This window comes from Lipophrys pholis (assembly GCF_963383615.2).
Source record: "Lipophrys pholis genome assembly, chromosome: 20".
In the NCBI taxonomy this organism is placed as follows: domain Eukaryota; kingdom Metazoa; phylum Chordata; class Actinopteri; order Blenniiformes; family Blenniidae; genus Lipophrys; species Lipophrys pholis.
In genome coordinates this window covers 19060464-19079736 of record NC_137648.1, presented here as the reverse complement: position 1 = coordinate 19079736, position 19273 = coordinate 19060464, and the positions used below count along the sequence as shown (strand labels likewise).

The 19273-nt window shown below is 43.0% G+C and overlaps 1 protein-coding gene across 1 annotated transcript in view; it reads left to right on the top strand.

The window, feature by feature from the left end:
• Positions 1-3822: 3822 nt before the first annotated feature.
• odad2 (outer dynein arm docking complex subunit 2) overlaps positions 3823-19273 on the top strand; it is a gene marked incomplete at both ends in the record, with an annotated part of 91927 nt that continues 76476 nt past the window's right edge. The window contains 9 exon segments of the mRNA XM_080489972.1: positions 3823-4046; positions 4426-4583; positions 4919-5114; positions 5288-5394; positions 5973-6109; positions 7894-8022; positions 14024-14169; positions 14823-14954; positions 18344-18497. Of these exon segments, the coding sequence (XP_080346098.1) occupies positions 3823-4046; positions 4426-4583; positions 4919-5114; positions 5288-5394; positions 5973-6109; positions 7894-8022; positions 14024-14169; positions 14823-14954; positions 18344-18497 (1383 nt within the window).

Sequence of the window (19273 nt, the reverse complement as noted above, 5' to 3'; positions counted from 1 at the left end):
CGGTGACTGTCAAAGTAAAACTTCCAAGTCGCAGGAGAATATGGGCTGGGAGTCATGACGCCACAGAGGAAAACTTCGTTCTTATTGTACATTTACTGAGCATGTGCAGAAGAACTATTTACTACGGCCGTGGTGCATGTGTGCATTATCAGCATTTCAGGAAAGTTGTATTTTCCATGGCGATGGAGTCGGAGTATTTTCAAAAAGTTCCACCCTGAAAAAACAATTTTTTTTTTTTAGATTCGGTGGGTGAACATATACATCCAAGAGCAGCTTGTTATTGAACATGTTTTTAATTTCTACGTCAATGATAATATTGCAGTCGCCTGAACGGATTGCCTTATTATTAACTTTGAACTGAGTGAACTTATTTGCTGTGTCTAAACTGGGAGTATCCTCCCAAATAGAAGGTTTTCACCACCCAGTGTTTGTCCGCAGGACAGTGCCAAACCAGGCGGGCTGGAGGAAATAAGCTCTCAAATATGCGGTCATGTGGACACCGTAAAAGGAAAGCATACAGTGAATTTTATTATGGTGACAACATTTGATTTGACATTTTGGAGTCTCTGACATTGCACATTCTTACCCGCCAACATTAGTTTTGTTTCTTGGAGACACATTTCGTTTCCTGGCATTGCATATGTATTTGATTCACTCTATCTCTGAATAGGTCTTTTTCTTAGAACTCTTTTATTTTCAACTTCCAGGAAATAAAGTGTTTTTACCAGGCAGGCCGGGCAAATGACACACTGAATCCTTACAGAAATAAAGAGAAGACTTGAAGGGACAATCTGCCTTCTGCTTCCTGCCAACCCACCCAGCACAGCCCTCTAAAGACACCTGCTTAATCCAGTTGTAGTAATTTTGTTTTCTTTGAAATGTTTACAATTTTCTTGGTTGTCTGGCGGGACGGATTGGAGCCTCTTGTGTGCTGGTTTTGGACACAAGGACTTTAATTTTGACACTCCTGCTTTAGACATATGGGTCCCATGCATACCATTAAATTGCATTAGTGTCTTGTGTTAAGTTAATATGTGCTGATCTCAGTTCCCTTATTTGTATCATCTTATTTAGTCTTATCTAAATTCCACATCAGGAGGCTTTTCTGTGCTTCTGTGTTAAACTAATCAAACAAGAAGAAGGTGCCACGCACGTTCCTTAAAAGGGAGTGTGGCAGAATGTGTCTGAATAAATGTGTTTTGGGGTACAAGATAGTTCTTTAAAATTGCAAATAAATGCGGTTTTACATTTAATTTAAATAAAGGCAAATTTATTTATACAGCATCATTCAGACACCATTCAGTGTTGTAAGGAAATAAAGGCAATACATTATCACAAGACGATTAAGAAAGGCACAAAAGGGGGAATAAATAAAGACCTTTAAAACCTTCTGTTTAATAGAAAGCCTGAGCAAATAATAGTGTTTTTAGGCCCGATTTAAAAGAAGTGAGTGTGTCAAGATGTGTATTCCACAGGTGAAGAGTGGAGCAACACTTTTAAGTAATTATTCTATTGAAACACTCACTGACGCATTATTTAATGGCCTGTGCCTCGTTTTAGAAACCGCGTTTCTGTATTTTGACCCAGCCCGCTTTCCGTAGCATGTTGGTGTCATAGCAACAGAGAGGGGGGGGGTGCTCATATGTCTATGGGGGCGCTGTCGTGTTGTGGTTGCCATGGATACCGTGTCAGCACGGGAGCGCTGTGTAACTTCAGTAGAGCAGGTTGAATTTTAAGGTAAGTTCCAGTTAATTATCACAACTAATGCACGAATTAAACAGATAAAAGAACAAATTACTGGGTCTGGGGGGGTTTACATGTTGAGTAATGTCTGTTTTCCTTTTCTCACGTAAAGGAAGCTGCAGCGTCAGTTAGCCACTTAGCGTTAGCATCTTATTTATATTCGTAAGGATAGTCGATTTAACTTATTTAAATAAAGTATCACTAATTTGAGATCATAAAACAGCATAAATGAGCAACACCACCAGAGAGTTAGTTCCCAATCTATTTTTTTAGTATTACACATTATATAATGTTTATTCTGTTTGTGTGTGTGTGTGTGTGTGTGTGTGTGTGTGTGTGTGTGTGTGTGTGTGTGTGTGTGTGTGTGTGTGTGTGTGTGTGTGTGTGTGTGTGTGTGAGAGAGAGAGAGAGAGAGAGAGAGAGAGAGAGAGAGAGAGAGAGAGAGAGAGAGAGAGAGAGAGAGAGAGAGAGAGAGAGAGAGAGAGAGAGAGAGAGAGAGAGAGAGAGAGAGAGAGAGAGAGAGAATAGCTTCTCAAACATGTGATGAGCTTTAATGTTTTTGTCCATTTTGAAGGATTGCACTTAATTTAAATTTGACCTCTAAGAAATTCTGGTCTGAAATAAAACCTATTAATCTGAATGAGAGGTATGATATTATATTAAAATGGGTGTCACGTCCACAAAACCTGTTGACCCCCGTAGGACACCTCAGACTCAATTTAAGAGCAGATTACGTCTCCTTGTATGTAAATAATTTTTACTGACATACTAAGGTGGGAAAAATCCTCAGTAATAAAAAAAATGAGGTTACATTCTATTAGTAAAATTACAAAAATGAGGTTACATTCTATTAGTAAAATTACATTACTATTTTTACAGTGAATGTACATTTCCACTTTATACTTTTAAGCAAATTCAGATGTAAAAACTCTCGCTTTTCTGCCTCGATCTTTCTTAATGTGGTTCTAATGTACCATCGTACATATATCCGTCCTCCAGACATTCATTTCCATGCCTCACTGAAACCTGTTCTTTCACTTTGTTGACTCACATCTCCCGTCTTTGATGACGGAGCCAATGCAAGGCTTGAAAGACGTCTTCAATCCACGGCTGTGTCCTCACAATTTGTCCAAAGTGATGAAAATATTATGCAATCAATCCAAACATGATCTTCTGGAGATATATTTCATATTCAACACCATATGTCCTTTTCCCCCCCCCCCCTTGATTATTTATGGAGTCACTTAGCCACAGCTTTTCCAGAGTCATTGTATGAATTAATGTATTTAATCATTGTTGCTATTTTTGGAAACAGCCTTTAAAAAATACTATACATCTTGGAAACAGCAGCCACAGCCGTTCATGATCCATCTCTGAGGACTGCAAAGTGCACTCATAGCCATCACCAAGCACTCTGCTTTATTAAATTAATTCATAAACTCTCAGGAATTGTAATTTTGATACCAAAAGAGGCCAAAACATAAATCTATGGAGGTCCACACCATTAAAACTTTGCAGCAAGTAATTGTTGACACTACCTCTGTTAAAACTTTTTTAAAGTTTCTTAAAGAAAAAAGTTTCATGCAAATCTGCTTAAAAAGCAAAACAGCTAAAATTCAAAATCTTCTCCGAAAACTGCTAAAATCAGGTACAGAAACACATCAAATGTTGAAATGTTCCACCATCCTGAATTGAAAGGTCATAAATGCAACACAAGATACAGTTTTTGTACTTGGATCAAAACTTAGATATGAAACTTTAGAAGGTGCGTTCGCCTCATTTCAAAGGTTGAATGTGTTTTGCGGCTCCAGTTAAACTTGATTTGGTGGGAAGTCACAGAAATGGCTCTTTTGGTCATAAAGGTTGCAGAGCCTCTACAGTTGTGAAGTTAAACAGGAGAACTTTGGCTACAGCGATACACGTAGACGATGTTTTTAAACTCCGACAGCAACCCGAAAAAACACCCAAATCCATATAGTGTCAATGGTAAAGAGGTGATCTCAGTGTCGTCCCGGCGAGGAGAAGCACCATGTTGAGCTCCTGGTAAACATTATTGTTCTGTCTGTCCCAGGCGGTACGATGGGGCTGTCTCTCACCCGTTCAGCCCAGTGGACCACGTCCAGCTCAGGTGCTGCCAAGCTGGCCTTCACCCCGATGAATGAGTCCCTGTTGAAGGAGGTCCTTCGCTTCGTGCAGCGCTTTGGTTCCCAGCACCCGCGGGAGGCCGAGCACGCGTTTGAGGAGCCGCTCCAGTGGAGCACCACTCTGGTGGCGTCCGATTTCACAACAGGCTATAACATCAGGTCGGTGTAATCACGGGGCGGGTGGCCTGCTGGCCCGCCGTTCGTCGTATTACGCGTCTGTGCAGGATACGCTGTCACTGTGGTGTCCAAAGTTATTTCACCTTGGCTGTGCTCAAAGCAGTAGGCTATAATTAATTTGTTTTTCAGCTTCGGAACCGCATTCCTTTTTATTTCATCAGGATTTCTGGTCCTCTGTCAGTTTGCGGTTTTGCTTTGAATCTGGAACCTGGAGACATGAAAACAAAAACACAAGATTCTGATCTCCCTTAAGTGTCTTGGCATTTCGCACATGACGCAAATCAAGTGATAATAGTGACGAAAACTGTGTTGTGGAATGATTTTTTTTATATTTTATAAGTGTGCTGTATTTCTCACTTAGTGACTCCGCTGTGCAGTCCCATGAACGGGACGGTGAAGGTCGTCCACTGCTGCAGCTCTCGCCTCCCACTGTGTCCGTCTACAGCTTCAGTCAGCTCTCTAAACTGGTTGAACTGGCCGGGGAGAAGCGTTTGGAGGAGGTTCGAGCGTGTCTTGAAGGTTAGCAAGGGTTCCATTTGCATCCCGAGCAGGCCCACTGTTAACATACCGCCATAACCCACAGCCTTAATCCATCCAGACTTATTGTTGAAACTCTGCAACCTGTCAATTATGCTGTCATCGTAAATTCTTTACATATATATATATATATATATATATATATATATATATATATATATATATATATATATATATATATATATATATATCTCTGTCTGACATGATTATCTAATGAGTGAGTTGTTGCCAGTGGATTTTTGTCAGTGTAAGAGTGAATGCCGTGTAAATAACATTGTTCACATGATGCCTGCTCACATTCTTTGAACTGGATTCAGAAAACAGAGACCTCATGGTGAAGATCCTTGGAAGCAGCTTGGCCTCCGTCACACAGACAGAAGACGTCCAAAGTCTTGAAGAACGAGTCAAAGAGGAAGACGACGCCCCGGACCCAGAGGTGAAGGTCAAGCTGTTCCTCCTGCTCCACAACCAGGACAAACAGATCACCGCCAAGCTTCTGGAAGACGTTTCTCAGTGGGTCTTCTTCTGTCCTCACACTCAATCTGATCCTCCATCTCTCCGTCACTGCATCGTCTTCCAGACGTCCAGCCGGAGCTGCTGGTTTTCCTCTGATCGGAACAGGCTGCATGCTAAGCAAATGCATCATGAATGAATTACATTCTTTGTCTACGTTATTTTCATCCCAGGAAAGTGGGGCTGGATCCCACCGCGGTGAAGAATGAGGTGGAGTCGCTGAAGCGGCTCTGCAGTGGAGGGGAGGAGAGGCCGCTCAAGTCGCTTCGATACACATCAGGTTTGAATTTATCTGCACGTATCACTGGGCTGCGAGCAGAGTGGTCGCTATTAGCGCTAATGCTGAATAGGGGTGAGTGTTTAAAAAGGCCGCCACAGAGGACGTGCAAGTCATTTCGTCTGTAGGATCCCACTTCACAAGGTCCTTACGCAGGATTTTTCAGCTTATTGCAGCATGTTTATGAAGTCCTCACAAAGCATTCTGCAGCGTGCACGAACCAAGTGTCTCCTCCTTACAACAATGCTCTTCAAACCGGCTTCCACGTATGACAGTATCACCATGCAGCTGCGGGCCGGAAGGCAGCCGCTTGCAGGCCGGTTTTAGCCCACGGGCCTTGTGTTTGACACCCTTGTTCTAGTGGGATGATTTACTTACTGAAAGTCAAAGTGGTTAGATTTTCCTTTATTAGTCCTTCTGCAACTACTTCTACAACTGCTGCAGTGGATGGCGATAGCGTGCACAAAGTACAGAAGGCAAACAGGAAAGAGTTCCATCAATATGCACACAACAGTCCAGAATTTCTGGATACTCAGTCATGTTTTGATTGCTTTTCTATGTAACGTTGCTTTTCTTTCCAGATTTCGAGTTTCCGAACGGCTGCCGCTCCCCTCCATGGAGGCAGCTTTGCGGGGAGATCTGCTATCTGGTGATCGACCCCTGGGATGCGGACGCCCTCCACGTCACCTGCAGCAGTGACGGTGTTTTTCTGAACGGGGTACGAGTGGAGGAGACGGTCTAAACTGCACGACATGTCACTTCCCTTATAGCGCTGAAGAAAGTCGAAAAAATATCTCAGTGATTTATAGTGCATGTGCCATCAAGTAGAGGAACACAAAGGATCAATGGATGACTGAAAGTCTAATATACACAGTTCTAATGTTTTCTTGCATCATTTCTCCCAGTATTCCTCTCCATTCTACTTTTCTAAAAGTCAGAATATTATTTTCTCCTGACGAAGGTTTAAAAAAAATAAAAAAAAGACACCACGAAAAGTTGTGTTTATCCACCATGCCACCGTCAAATCAACATTCTCATCGTTCAAAATCATGTGAATATAAAATCTCCCTTGTTATTTAAAAATTGTGACGAGGCCACAACTCTCAACTTTCCCTTAAAACTTTCATTTCTACCCAGAATAAATGATAAATCACAACTCAGGTTCTTTACGTGTCCTTCCAAGCTTCTGTTTTTGCACACATAGTGAATGTGTTTGCAATCACCTCGCAGTGAGAATCTTGATGCTGCGGCACCTTTCAGTCGCTTAACGTTTCCTCGGTTTCCTGTCCCTGTTTCTTCACCTGGAAATGGTTTGAGTAGGAAAAGAAAGAAGAGTATGAAAAAACAGTGACACCGATGCAAATGAAACCCTCAAAGTGCAGAAGTGTAAAAGCTAATTTAGTGGTTTACATGATTTTACACTTCCTGTATATCTGACATGTGGGCCTCATCATAACTGGTTTTAATGAAGCCGTCCCCCCCCCCCCTTTTTATTTGGACAAAACAAGAATAGAACAGAATTACAAGAAATAAAACCTGACTGTTCAGGAGAGGGAAGAAGCCCAGACGACTTAAATGAAATCCTCCATCAATAAACGAATGAAAATAAAGATAAAATAAAGAGATGAAGGCACAGCGAGCAGAGAAAACTAACAAATGGGTTAATAAAAACAGTCAGATGTCAACACTGAATCAGTGGGATTCTATCTAAACAACAAAGAATTAAATCATTTTGTCTTAAAAAGGGTCAAAGAGAATTTTTTATTATTTGTCCAAAGAGTTCTTGAGTTGTGGCAAATGATGCTTTTAGTTACGACAAAGTGGTAAATTAAAGTCTTTCGGGTTCCTCGTTGGGCCGGAGTGAGTGGACGCCTGATGATGAGCGGAGAACGCTGTGAAATGTGTCTGGAATCTCCCATTTATTATCGGGACGCACCGATACCACTTTTTTTTAAAGGACGAGTACCAACGTTTAGCTACTTGCTGACACCGAGTACTGATACAAGTACTTATCAAATGCCATGAAGCCTAATTCATACACACTGTACGCAAAGGCTATACGTAACCAGGAACCGCCGCCGCACAGCTTCTGTGTCTGATTAAGTTGCAGGTGTTGGAGGAACTATGTTTTGCCTCTTCTGCTTATTTTGACCAATCATAGTTTACGGTTCGTTTTACTTTTCTCATTGATATTGAAGAATCTCCAGCCGCAGACATTACTCGTCCATTCATGCCTATCTGTGGACGACGTTGGTGACGCATGACGTCACGTAGTACTCGCTGGGTGACATCGAGGATCTTTTACGAGTACCTGGACCCGATACTGGTATCGCTATCGGTGCATCCCTATTTATTATTAATGAATTTTTTAAGTATTAGAAGTTGAAAGTTTCTAAACAGAGGTGTAATTTACCCTTGAGTTCTGGAATGTGACATCATTATTAAACGTCTTTTCTATATAAGCAGTATTTGATTGAGCTCGACCTTCACTTCCTTTCACAGGGCATCAAACAGGAGGAGGAGGAGGAGGAGGAGGAGAACGGGTACGAGCGGGCGAGCGACACGTATGAAAACCTAGTGACGCTTCTGAAGAGCAGATCTCCACGTTTTGCTGAGAACATCAACAAACGGGTACGGCGGAATAAGAGTCATCGCCCCTCTTCAGCTTCGGGTTTCAGGGATGTGTGGGCACTGAAATGCCTCTTTGTCCTGCGAACAAGGTTCTCCCCTGTGAACCTCCGATATGATCTGCGATGCCGGTGACTCACGATCGTAAACAAAGTTCGGATTGTGCAATCAGCGTCTCCGCGCCAGTGAGCTAGTGTCTGGTTGTCACTGTGTTGAAAAATTTCTAAATCTGCCTCCTCCGACATGCTCCGACATCAAAACAGCAAGACAAACACACACACACACACACGCACGCACGCACGCACGCACGCACGCACGCACACACACACACACACACACACACACACACACACACACACACACACACACACACACACACACACACACACACACACACACAGACATGCTCATTTCCAGACACTGACATACGTGTGATTTATTCAGTAGTGCTATTTCCTGCTTTAGTAATTTGACGACATAACAAATCGGCTCAACAATGACTTCCATGTGCCCTCGGGAGTCTGTTAATCATTTCAAAGATGAACTTTATTATTTCTCACTGATGTTTGTTGGAAAATGTGGCATCATCGCGACCTCATCACTGCTTCATATGGTTATCACTTCTAGTTTGTAAAAGAAGCAGGAAACAGAATATATCATTGATCTTAATAAGCCAAATGAGTGAAAGTCCAGTTCTGCAGCTCTGTTATTTAAGATATTTTCATTCTTTAAGTTCTTAGGCTACATTCTGCCTTTATAACTGAAATATTCCTCATTTAATATTTAGCATACATTGACTGAGGTGCAACCCAAGACCAATCTAAGGCCCATTCTGATGTGAAAACAGAAAACCTTCACCGGGTTTCGGCTGTCGGTTTATACAACAACGTTGCTCAGAGGCACTGAAAATGCATCTGTTTTTAAAACGGCTTCCAAGGTAGAACTTTCGTAAATGCTTCAACTCCGTTTCCATTGAAACAGGGGAGAACACAACTTTTTGAAAATGCTCCATCTCTGTAGAAACAGTGGAAAATGTAACTTCTACTCCGCATGCGCACTACAGATGTAGTGTATAGTTCTGCACATGCTCAGTAGATGGACAACAACAATGTTTGCCTCCGTCATGTGATGACTCCTAGTCGATATTCTCCTGGGACTTGGTAATTTTGTAGTGGACAGTCAACATAACGATAACCCAACTCCGATGGTAATGTTTGTAACAATTTGTTCTCTGGGCGCACGTTTGCATGTAAACGGACAACGTTGTCATGTTCACTCAAAACTTTTCTGACACAACAATGAAAAAACGTTGCAAGACGTCTTCGTGGAAATGGGGCCTGAGGGCCTACTCGCTGGTCGCCTCAAGGAGTAATTCTTCTCTTAGAATTACTGTAGAAAAGCCAGTCCTGCTGCTGTTTTCCACGTCTTTTTAAAGCCTGGTTTGATTCCTACGAGTGAGGAAGTGGCACTAAAGATGGTGGCTTTCCTGGAGAGTAAACAGAGTAATAGATACACTGATGGATATTTATAAAAAAAAAGACGAAAAAAAGCACATTATCATTGATTCTGATTCATCGTGTGTCATTTATCATTAATAAATTGTGTGTTTAGCATTCTGGTCTTTTTCGAAACCCCGGGGAAAGACTCATAAACAACTAAAAACATCAAATGTAACTCCATCTTCTGAAACCGCTGTGTAACAAGGAGATTAGTTTTAGTTGCTTAGTGGTGCAGTCACTTTGTTTCGCCTCAGGAGAGCAATTTGTGTCAGGATGCAGGATCCAGTGTGGCCAGTTACCAACAGAGATCTTTATTAGATGAAGAATTTCCATTTGAATGTCCTAGAAGTGGAAAGTGCAGAGCAAAGTCATTGTTAAAGAAAATAACAGGCAAAGCCCACAAAATCTGGGAGGCAGAACCAGAGGCGGAACAATTCTTATAGACGGGAACCAGAATTGATAATTTTGCAGACAAAGACAATAAGAAAGAGTCAGACTTGTGTACACTTACTGGTAAGGGGGAAAACAAGGCACAGCTGGCACAACCAGGGGCTAATAAACATGATGGAAGAGTACAAGACTAAACACACAATAATAATAACAGAGAACGAGATGGAAGTTTGGCCCTTTTAAGGTTTTTGACCATTCAAAAGTTCTTCTTAAGACAATGTGTCGTGATGTGTTTGTAGACAGAAAGAGCGAGCAGAAGAGAGTCTTTATAGGATGTCTCCATATTGTTGCGATCAACTGGAACGCGACAACTCGATTTTTCCAAGGAAGTGACATCAGCGTGAGCGAGGAATCCCGTGCACCGAGGCGGCTCGTAAACCGAATAGCATCGATGGCATCACCAACACGCCTGACCACATCTTTTTTTTTTAAAAGCCATGACCAAATCTTCCTTGCTTTGTAAACAGCTCGGGTGTCGGGCCAAATAGTCTGAAACTGGGCCCCGACTGCTCGCAGTGCTCACGTAGCCGCTAATCGTTTCAAGGCTAACGTCTTCATTGACGCACAGATTGTTTTTTATAAAGATGGCCGCGTCTATCAGGCCGATCATAGCCCCCAGAGGATGACTCCTACTAGCCCGGGGTCTCTCGCCTCCACACGTCGCCACAGCCAGGGTCCCCCAATCGCTCCAGCTTTACAGTAGCACCGTGTGCTAAATTTACTCGCCACCATTTAATTTAATTGCCAAAGCGGGAACGTTTTTTTGTACCACACGGTGCCCTCAAAAATTCCCACAGTTCCTGCAGAGGAGCTGTGTCTGTGGAATGCTACATTGCCTCGTGCTCGCACTCACAAATTGCTATGCGTGTTTTCCATCCATCCATCTTCTACACAGATTTATCCGCTTGTTTTCTGAAGGCCAAACTATCTGTAACACTACACCTGTCAGTACGGACACAAAATGATGACTCAGACGCTTCTGAGATCTCACTTAAAGGCTCCAAACTACTGTTTATAATATAGGGAGTGGTGATTTTGGACGGCTTCAGCCATTTTGCCATACCATTACATTAAGTCTTTATAGCACTTTTCTTATATTAGTGAAACTGTGGTTGTCCGAGAGGAGGGTGATAGATCTAAAGGTGCCACAGTAAGCCTCTTTGGGGTTAGTGAAGATTTCAATAAACCACTGAGCAGTGCCAGGCAGTGTCGAGTAAAAAAAAACAAAAAAACCCTGAGACATTCAGTCTTTCATGTTTTATGAGTGCTGCGTAAAGAGCCATGCCTCGAGTCTGAACCGTCTAAAAATGACGGACAGCTGCTGTAAAAAAAAAAAAAAGGCTGTGAGTGAGTTAGTCATAGCACAAATCACCGTCAAGGTCTTTGTCTCTTAGATTCTTTAACTCCTTTGATTTGTGCAGCGTGCGGGGTCCTGTAACTTTAGTCTCAGCTTATCCATTGCATGTGGCGGGGGTTAAAAATGCAGCTCTTTGAAACTGGTTTGATTGATTTCTGACGACAGCAATCAAACGGCGCAGCATCCGTCGCCCACATGAGCCATGAAGTAATTGTAAGTCGTTCCCGTGGACGTGCTTCATTCCACTTTTAATTCGAGAGCGGTGTCTGTCGGGAACGCAATCCTGCAGAGTTTCCCCGATCAAAAATCCAAACCTGAAGGGCGATCGCCAAAGATAACAACACCGGATCTCAGAACGTATCTTCACACTCAAGCAGCTCTTCTTTAACCGTTCCATTCAGTTTGACAACCTGAGGAGACCGAGAAGAAGGCTCTCTCCTTGTGGATTAATTCCGACATCACAGTGTGATTGGAAATTGGACATGCTGCGTATTTGCATGCACAAGATGCTCACTGAGAAGCATAAAGAAATGCCTGGAATTGTGAGTTGGTTTCTGTTATTCCTATCCTGAAATGAATCACTGTCACAACCACTCAGCTGCTTGAATCCTGCCGTAGACAGCTGTGCTGCTGGTTTTCCATCAGGTCCCCACTGAAACACATGTAGATATAGTTGGGGTCTAGCTTTCAGTAGTCAAATCCTTGTAAAAGGAATTTAAATTAAAATCCACAACAAGTGCTAATGATCGAACGTCAGCTTTTATAAAAGCTCCTCGAGTCCTGATCTCAGGCGTCAGCCCAGCTTCACATAGTATTTGTCTCTAAGCCCGCAGAGCTTCGAGACGCAGAACGGCACCTGTAATAGGACTTTTAACTTTGGCATGTCAAGAAGTTTGGAGGGCTCCCTTCTGCATAAGCACATGGACTTTGTCCATTTCACATATAATAGAATTAAAGAAGGTTGCTTTGCCTAATAAAGTCAGACTGTGGCTCTGTGGTCGGGCGAATTGACTTGTATGTTTCCAATAGCAGGTCACTTTGTGTTTTATGAAAAACAAGCCTTTGGAAAAGCGATTGGGCACGCTTGGCTCGGCCATGTGGGCGAACACAACCCATAGAAATACGCCTTAATTCTTTTTCCCCTTCCCCTTAATAAAATGCCGAGCCCCTAACAGCCAATGACAGTCTGAACTGTGTGTGCAAAAGCAGGTGTCTGTGATTAAAAACTCTCCTGCCTGCAAACCATTCATATGTGTCTTATTGGCGTTCGTGTGTGTGTTGTAAAAAGTTTGGTATAAAGACCTTGAAAGCTTGAAAAAAGAAAAAAGAAAACCTAAAAAACTAATCATACCTGAATAACAGGGACACAAAGGCGTTACTTACTCCGAGCCAAGCTGTATGGTTTTCAGCAAATGTCGAGAAACAATAAACTTTTTGATATTGTTCAGCCAATTAACAAACAGGGACCTCTTCTGACTAAAGCTGGGGAAAGTTCCGCTTCACGCCAATGCCTCAATAAAGACTGGGCTCTAATACAAGCCCAGTGTTGTAGTTTTCATTTGCTATTCAATATTCTTCATATGATCAACAATTAACATCCATTCATCTTCTTTACCACTTTATCCAACTCAGAGAATTCAATTCACTCATCCACAGAGAGACAAACAACAACAATTGACCTCGAATGCACATTTAAGAGGAATTACACTCCTCCAATGTGTTGCCTGAGCATTTGTCCTTCATTCCCATTTTATCTAGGGCAGGGGTGTCAAACATAAGGCCCGTGGGCCAAAACAGGCCTACAAGAGGCTACAATCCGGCCCACCAAAATGGTGGAAAATGGTTAAAATCTCAAGGAAAGCAATGATTTTTTTAAACAAGTTTTAATTCAACTCTGAGACCAGGGCGGAGATATCAGTGATACTGCCATGAAAGGTATGAAATTAGCCCCAATGCCATGCTGTCAGTGAGTTTGTAAAAACAGGCATAATAAAACAACTTTTTTGGACCTTTCGCTGTATTTTGCATCATTGAACTTGGCTTCATGTTGAGATTGTAGTCATTTTCCATAGAAATTATTTTGGTTTTTTTGTGAAAACATAGACATTTTCATCACGTATTCCCTATAATAATAATAATAATTATAATACTTTTCAAGTTGAATATTAAAGGTTGTTAGGACGTTATTTTAGTGGCCTGGCAGGTGCTACACCCCTGGTCAATGACATTTCTGCCTATTTTACCCATCTCAGATCGATAGGTAGGGTTCTCCCTGGACACCTCACCAGTCTGAAACACACGTGGACAGTTTAAAGTCACCAATCAATCAAGTGAGCATGTCCTTGAATTGTTTGAAGAAACAGGTCAAATTCCAACCACGCGCAGAAAGAACATGCATATTCTACTCGATAAAGGATAGATAGAAGCAGTCTATTCTTGATGTGACCAGAACCATGACTTCACTGTGCCGGCGTGGCCAACACTGTGTCAGAAATGAATGTGGATCATAAGAGAGAGGCGCCATTGCAGAAGATGCCTGGAAAATCCAGCACACGGCTTCACGAACAGTAACAAATGAACATCGGGATGATTGTTTAATTTAATAGAGATCGTTCTGGAGGAATTTGCAACCAGATTAAGCCGAATTCTACAATCCAAATTTGCTGTTTAAATTCTGTTCATTTTCCTCGCTCTTCAGCCTTTTTCCTCCCTCAACAGCACGATTTCGCAGTTGAAGAGCTTCCATCAACACAAAAGACTCAGCATGTGGAATCGGTTGATGGAGAGGAACAAGGCCAAGCCCAGAGGTCTGACGAGCAACAGGAAAAGAATGTGCATGAGAGGGCGAGACGACAACACGCGCCGAACAAGGCGGGCGGCAAGAAGAAATACGAGCCATGTCCAAGGTGGAGGAATCTCGGCCTCTTGTCTGCAGGCGGGTACGTGATAATTCCCCTTCGCAAAGATGGGTTCTGAAATACTGCCGGGCGGATTCGCGCCAGGCGTAGCAGCGATCTCGCTCGTGGAGCAGATGAGCGTTAGTTGACAGCGGATGCCAGGCCTGGGCCACATGTGCTCAGCACGTCTGCCAGCAGTTGCACATTATGAAGAGATGGTTGTATGGTTTATAAACTTCGGGGAAAGTGCAAATATTCCTGAATACACAACGACCTGACTTAATAGATGCCTCAAAAAACGGAAACCCACTCCCTCTAATTACAGAACCCTAACTTAGGGGAAAAACATTCCCATAGAAATCTGTCACATATGGTGTTTGATTGATAAATAGATCTCTCAAGAGCTGAGCTTTTGCAGATGTACCTCATGATAACTCTACCCATTTGAGAAGGAATTGGCCCGGGATGAAAGTCTTTGAATTGCTAAAAGAAATGCCTTTTGAACCCTTGTCTCCAATTGTTAAATAATGATTATGTTGGAAAAATAACAGTTTAGAAAATAGAAGTTGGCATAATGACTCCTATTTCACGTCCTGACAGCAACTCGCAGGAAAAGAAAGCCAGCAGGAGCCTCAGAGAGGAGAAGAAAAGGGCCAGAGCGGGAGCCAGGAGCAAGATGAAGGCAGAGTTTTCTGTGTCTTCGTTACCTGGACACATTTCCTCGCTGAAGATGTAAGTGTCCCGATCGTCAGGCTTCATGACATGTCGTGTTCTGCAGGTGGAAGAACTTACAGTATAGTAGATGTAGGTGGACGTCACAGGGAAGAGGTCAGGAGGGTGAGGACCCTCCCTTCGCTTGAAAAATATATATTTCTATTGTTGGTATCTAATGAAGATCTAATGAAATTGGATTACTGAGTTGAGATCCATTGAAAATACAGGCCACGAAGTCCAACTTCAAGTGAAGGAAAAGCTCCTGCTTCCATGGTGAAGAGGTGAAGATGGAACCACATGAGCGTTACCTGATAGCAGTGACATTGAAGGTCAATCTTTGTGTGGCCGGGTATTGAAACAGTTCGGGAAATGTTGTCCGATTCATTACATTGATGATTTGACAATTGCGGACAAAATTACCGCGGTTCCAAACATCCAAGCTGTCCCGCTTTATCCAAGTGAGAACTGTAGTGTTGTGGCTCTGGGAACAGACGGAGTACCCGCGTCCTGACAGGTGGCCAACACAGAGAGACAAACGCTCGCAGTCAAAGCTGTGGACAATTTAAGATGATGTGTTTAACTTGAATTAGCAGAGAAAGTATCCGCTGGACTCAAACTACGGATTTTCACATTGTGAGGCGAGAGTGCTTACCACTATCCCATCATAAGGCCCTCCAAACAAAGAAAAACAACCACTTAATCATCCAGTTTCGGACTGGAGCGCCAAAAGAAAAGCATGAAGATACAGAATAAGGATGAAAGTTGAATCTGTAAAGTGATATTTATCCACTCATAGGCCACTTCATCAGTACAGTTATATCGTACAGCAACTGTCGCATAAATCCTGCCTTTACAAAGGTAAAGATCAGCTGGGTGGCCAAACTATTACGCTCATTCCCATCATAATGTAGTCCAGACATGGAAAAATCACTTTTGGAGGGATTATCCCGAATATAAACGTATTTTGTCTCCTGACTCCTGGCTCGTCAGCTTTGAAAACGTATAACACAACCAGTATGTTGTGAGCCGCCCGAGAAGAAATCCCGGTTTTGACGGTGATTGTCTTGTAATAGTCGCAACAATTTACTTTACACACACCCCTCTCCAAAATATCTCAACTTCCAGAAGTAAACATAGTGTGTTTGAGTCTTCAGCCATTGTTCTGTTACCAGCATGACCGGAGCAACTGAGCGAAAGTGTGATGATTAGGTTATTCAAGATGAGAATAGAGGCACAGGACTGTAAACTGTGTGCGGAATTATTCGGCAAGTAAGTATTTTGACCGTTGCATCATTTTTATGCACGTTTTCAAACTCAAAGCTGAATAAATGTGAGAGCTTATTAGATTTGAGCATATTAGGAGATGTGTTATGGGGTAAAGAGGGACAGTGTGTCCTCTGGAGTTCAACATTCAATATCAAGGTGTGCTTAGTTATCTTTTCCTCAGGCCCAGCGGGCCGGAGAAAAGACATCTGACTGACTCTGAAAAGTCAAAAATTGTAAATAAATAAACCTTTTCGAGGGATACAGCACACTGGAAATTGTAAAGGTATTGGGTCGTGATCAGACGTGATCGAATTATCAAACGTTTTGTTTCAAAAAGTCCACATTGTCAAAAGAAACGGGTGTCACGGATTAACAGAAAACATTCATGCTTACTTAGTTGTCAGCTTTATTAACATTTTGTGTGTGAGAGTGCTGGAGCTGTGAAGAAATATAATAAATCACTAAAAATACAACTTTCCTAATAATAGTGCGCACAGTGTACGTGCTTTAGACTGCATGCATGAAGTTAGTCTTCATTTTGCTTTTATTTGGAGGCTTTTGAACTCCACAGGTTGAAAACCAACGATCTAAACTAAGCTATTATTTCCTATGCACAGGCAGAGTTTTAAGGCAGACCTGGATCACATCAAACTCTCCAGTTTAGACAAGGCTACATTTATTTCTGTAGCACCATTCAGAAACAAGGCAATTAACAGAGATTTACAAAGTAATCGAATACATTAAAGGCAATCGACAATCTTAATCTTAATTAAGATGATAAAATTAAAACGAAGCAATTAAGAAAGGTAGAAATAAAGTAAAAACTATATTAAGATAGAGGTAATAAACTAAGTGTAATCCATTTTACTGGAAAGCCTGAGCAAATAATATAATCTTAAGTCCTGATTTAAAGACGTGAGAGTGTCAGCAGGAAGTTTGTTCCACAGGTGAAGAGAATAGAATCTAGAATCTGCTTCACCTTGTTTCCCTTGACTCTGGGATCACTTAGTAAACCTCTTCCTGAGGACCTCAGGGATCTGGATGTTTCATATTCTAGTCAATCTGAGACGTATTTAGGCCCAAGACCTCGGTAGTGGAACTTTTCTCTTTGTTCCGACAGAGATCTCAAACGCACTGCAACAATCAGAGCGAAGTGTGGAAAAAGGGTAAAAGTAGACGTGGCCAAGTGTCTCTCCTGACTCGCCGAGACGAAAACATGAAAATAATCACGTGTGAAGAATGGCAGAGAGTCTCTCCGCAGAGACAGAATAAAACATTCGAGTAGTTTTATTGATATCGTGCCGTTCGCTGGGTGCCATAAGCAGGGATATTGGGTGTCGTTTCAGCTGAGGTGAAGTCTGTAGTGGAAACATTGCTCACATTGTTCTGTACAAGAGCCTAATGTCAAATCTTTTTTCCCTCCCTGCCTCTTGGCAGTTACACGCCGTTCAGCTGTCTGCATACTCCAACCTGCCAATGTACACAGACTGCGAGTGCAGCGAGTCAACAAAGCTTGATTGTGGCCCCTCTTCGCTGATAGTGCTCTCCGCAGGCCCAGGAGTGCGTTCACTCAGTCACGCTCATCACCTCACACCCACGTCGGACGCCGCCGACCCGGCAGTTGAGAAAAAAAAGGTCTCGCCGGGTGTTTATCGCGCCGCATCCTGGAAATCACTCCCCGATATCGGCTGACTCCCTCTGATGATGCGCTCCCCTGGAAATGCTATTTGCACGTACATGCGAACGGTCCTCTCAGCGGCCCCATTTGATCGTGTACCAAATTTCATTGCTCCGCCGTGCCCAATTTACGTGATACAGTTATCCGAGCAAGTTTAAAAAGCCATCTGCATTTCAGTTCGCATCGACAACAGCCTGCGCCGTCCTCTCATGACATTATTCCAGCCCGTATTCTCCTGCTGCTCCCAATTCTGAGGAAGTTCAAACCTGAAAATTTCAGACTTCTTAACGGGTCTCCTTGTGTGGGACGACCTGGCTGCTTTTCCGATCCAAAACACCGGAAAAGCGATTGAACGATGCTGAATTCCATCCCTTTTGTCTGGATTTGTATTGTCTGTCTCAAAACCTGTGCACCACTGTCTTCTGTCTGCTCTGTTTATCTCCCCCCTTCCTCCCTCCCTCAGTAAGTCCTCAGCCGGAGCCATGCCAGTGGAAGGTTTCAGCTCCAGCGAGAGTGAGAGTGATGAGGAAGAGGAGCAGCCAGAGCGCCGTCCCGAGAGTAACACTGACCTGCCTCCGGAATACTGGCAGATCCAGAAACTGGTCAAGTACCTCAAGGTAGGACAACGTCACCCTGCAACACACTGTACCCCCCCCCCCCCTTGTGGACAATTTCATCAGGCCGCAGCTACAGAAAACAGCGAAGGGAGCTTTTCCTGTCAACCATACAGGGATTTTGACGGTGACCTGAATCAGCAGTCCATTTTCTAAATCCCCCTCAGAAGTGAAGTGTGTGGAAAATCATATTTAGTCGGGAAAACTTCATATCACCGCAGGTAATTTTCCTATGACATAATCCCAACCTGTCTATACTGCTTCGGCGGAATGGAGTCACGTCCAACTGACAGAAAGTGTAAGTCGCTCGCTGCCGTTGGAAGCGCAGCTCACGCAGGAAGACGGATCATTGAAGTGGTTGGCTGGTGCCGGTGGATTCCTGGTTCCTGACACGGGCCCGGCGAGCCAAGGCGCGGGGGGAAAAAAGAGCCGTCTGATGGCAGCAGCTGTACGCGCTGTTCTGCCCACACCGCAATGCCTGTGACAGGCCTGACGGGGCATATGGTGAATATTAATGTGTCAAAACATGGAAGGGAAAGAGACACGGCTGACCCAGACTGGCTGGGAATACCTCCGACCACTTGACTTCAGAGATTACCGTGCCTCCTTCAGGCGCTCCCATTATCTCTTTATCTGGACTCCGTCACACAGACAGCTTCTGTGAAAACACATTTTCCCTATTTTGACAGGAATCTGCTTTGTTGCACACTGCAAAGCGATCCTATTTTATTTTACCTTCTTAAACGCCATTCCACTTGTTATTTCAGTGAGTAATATTA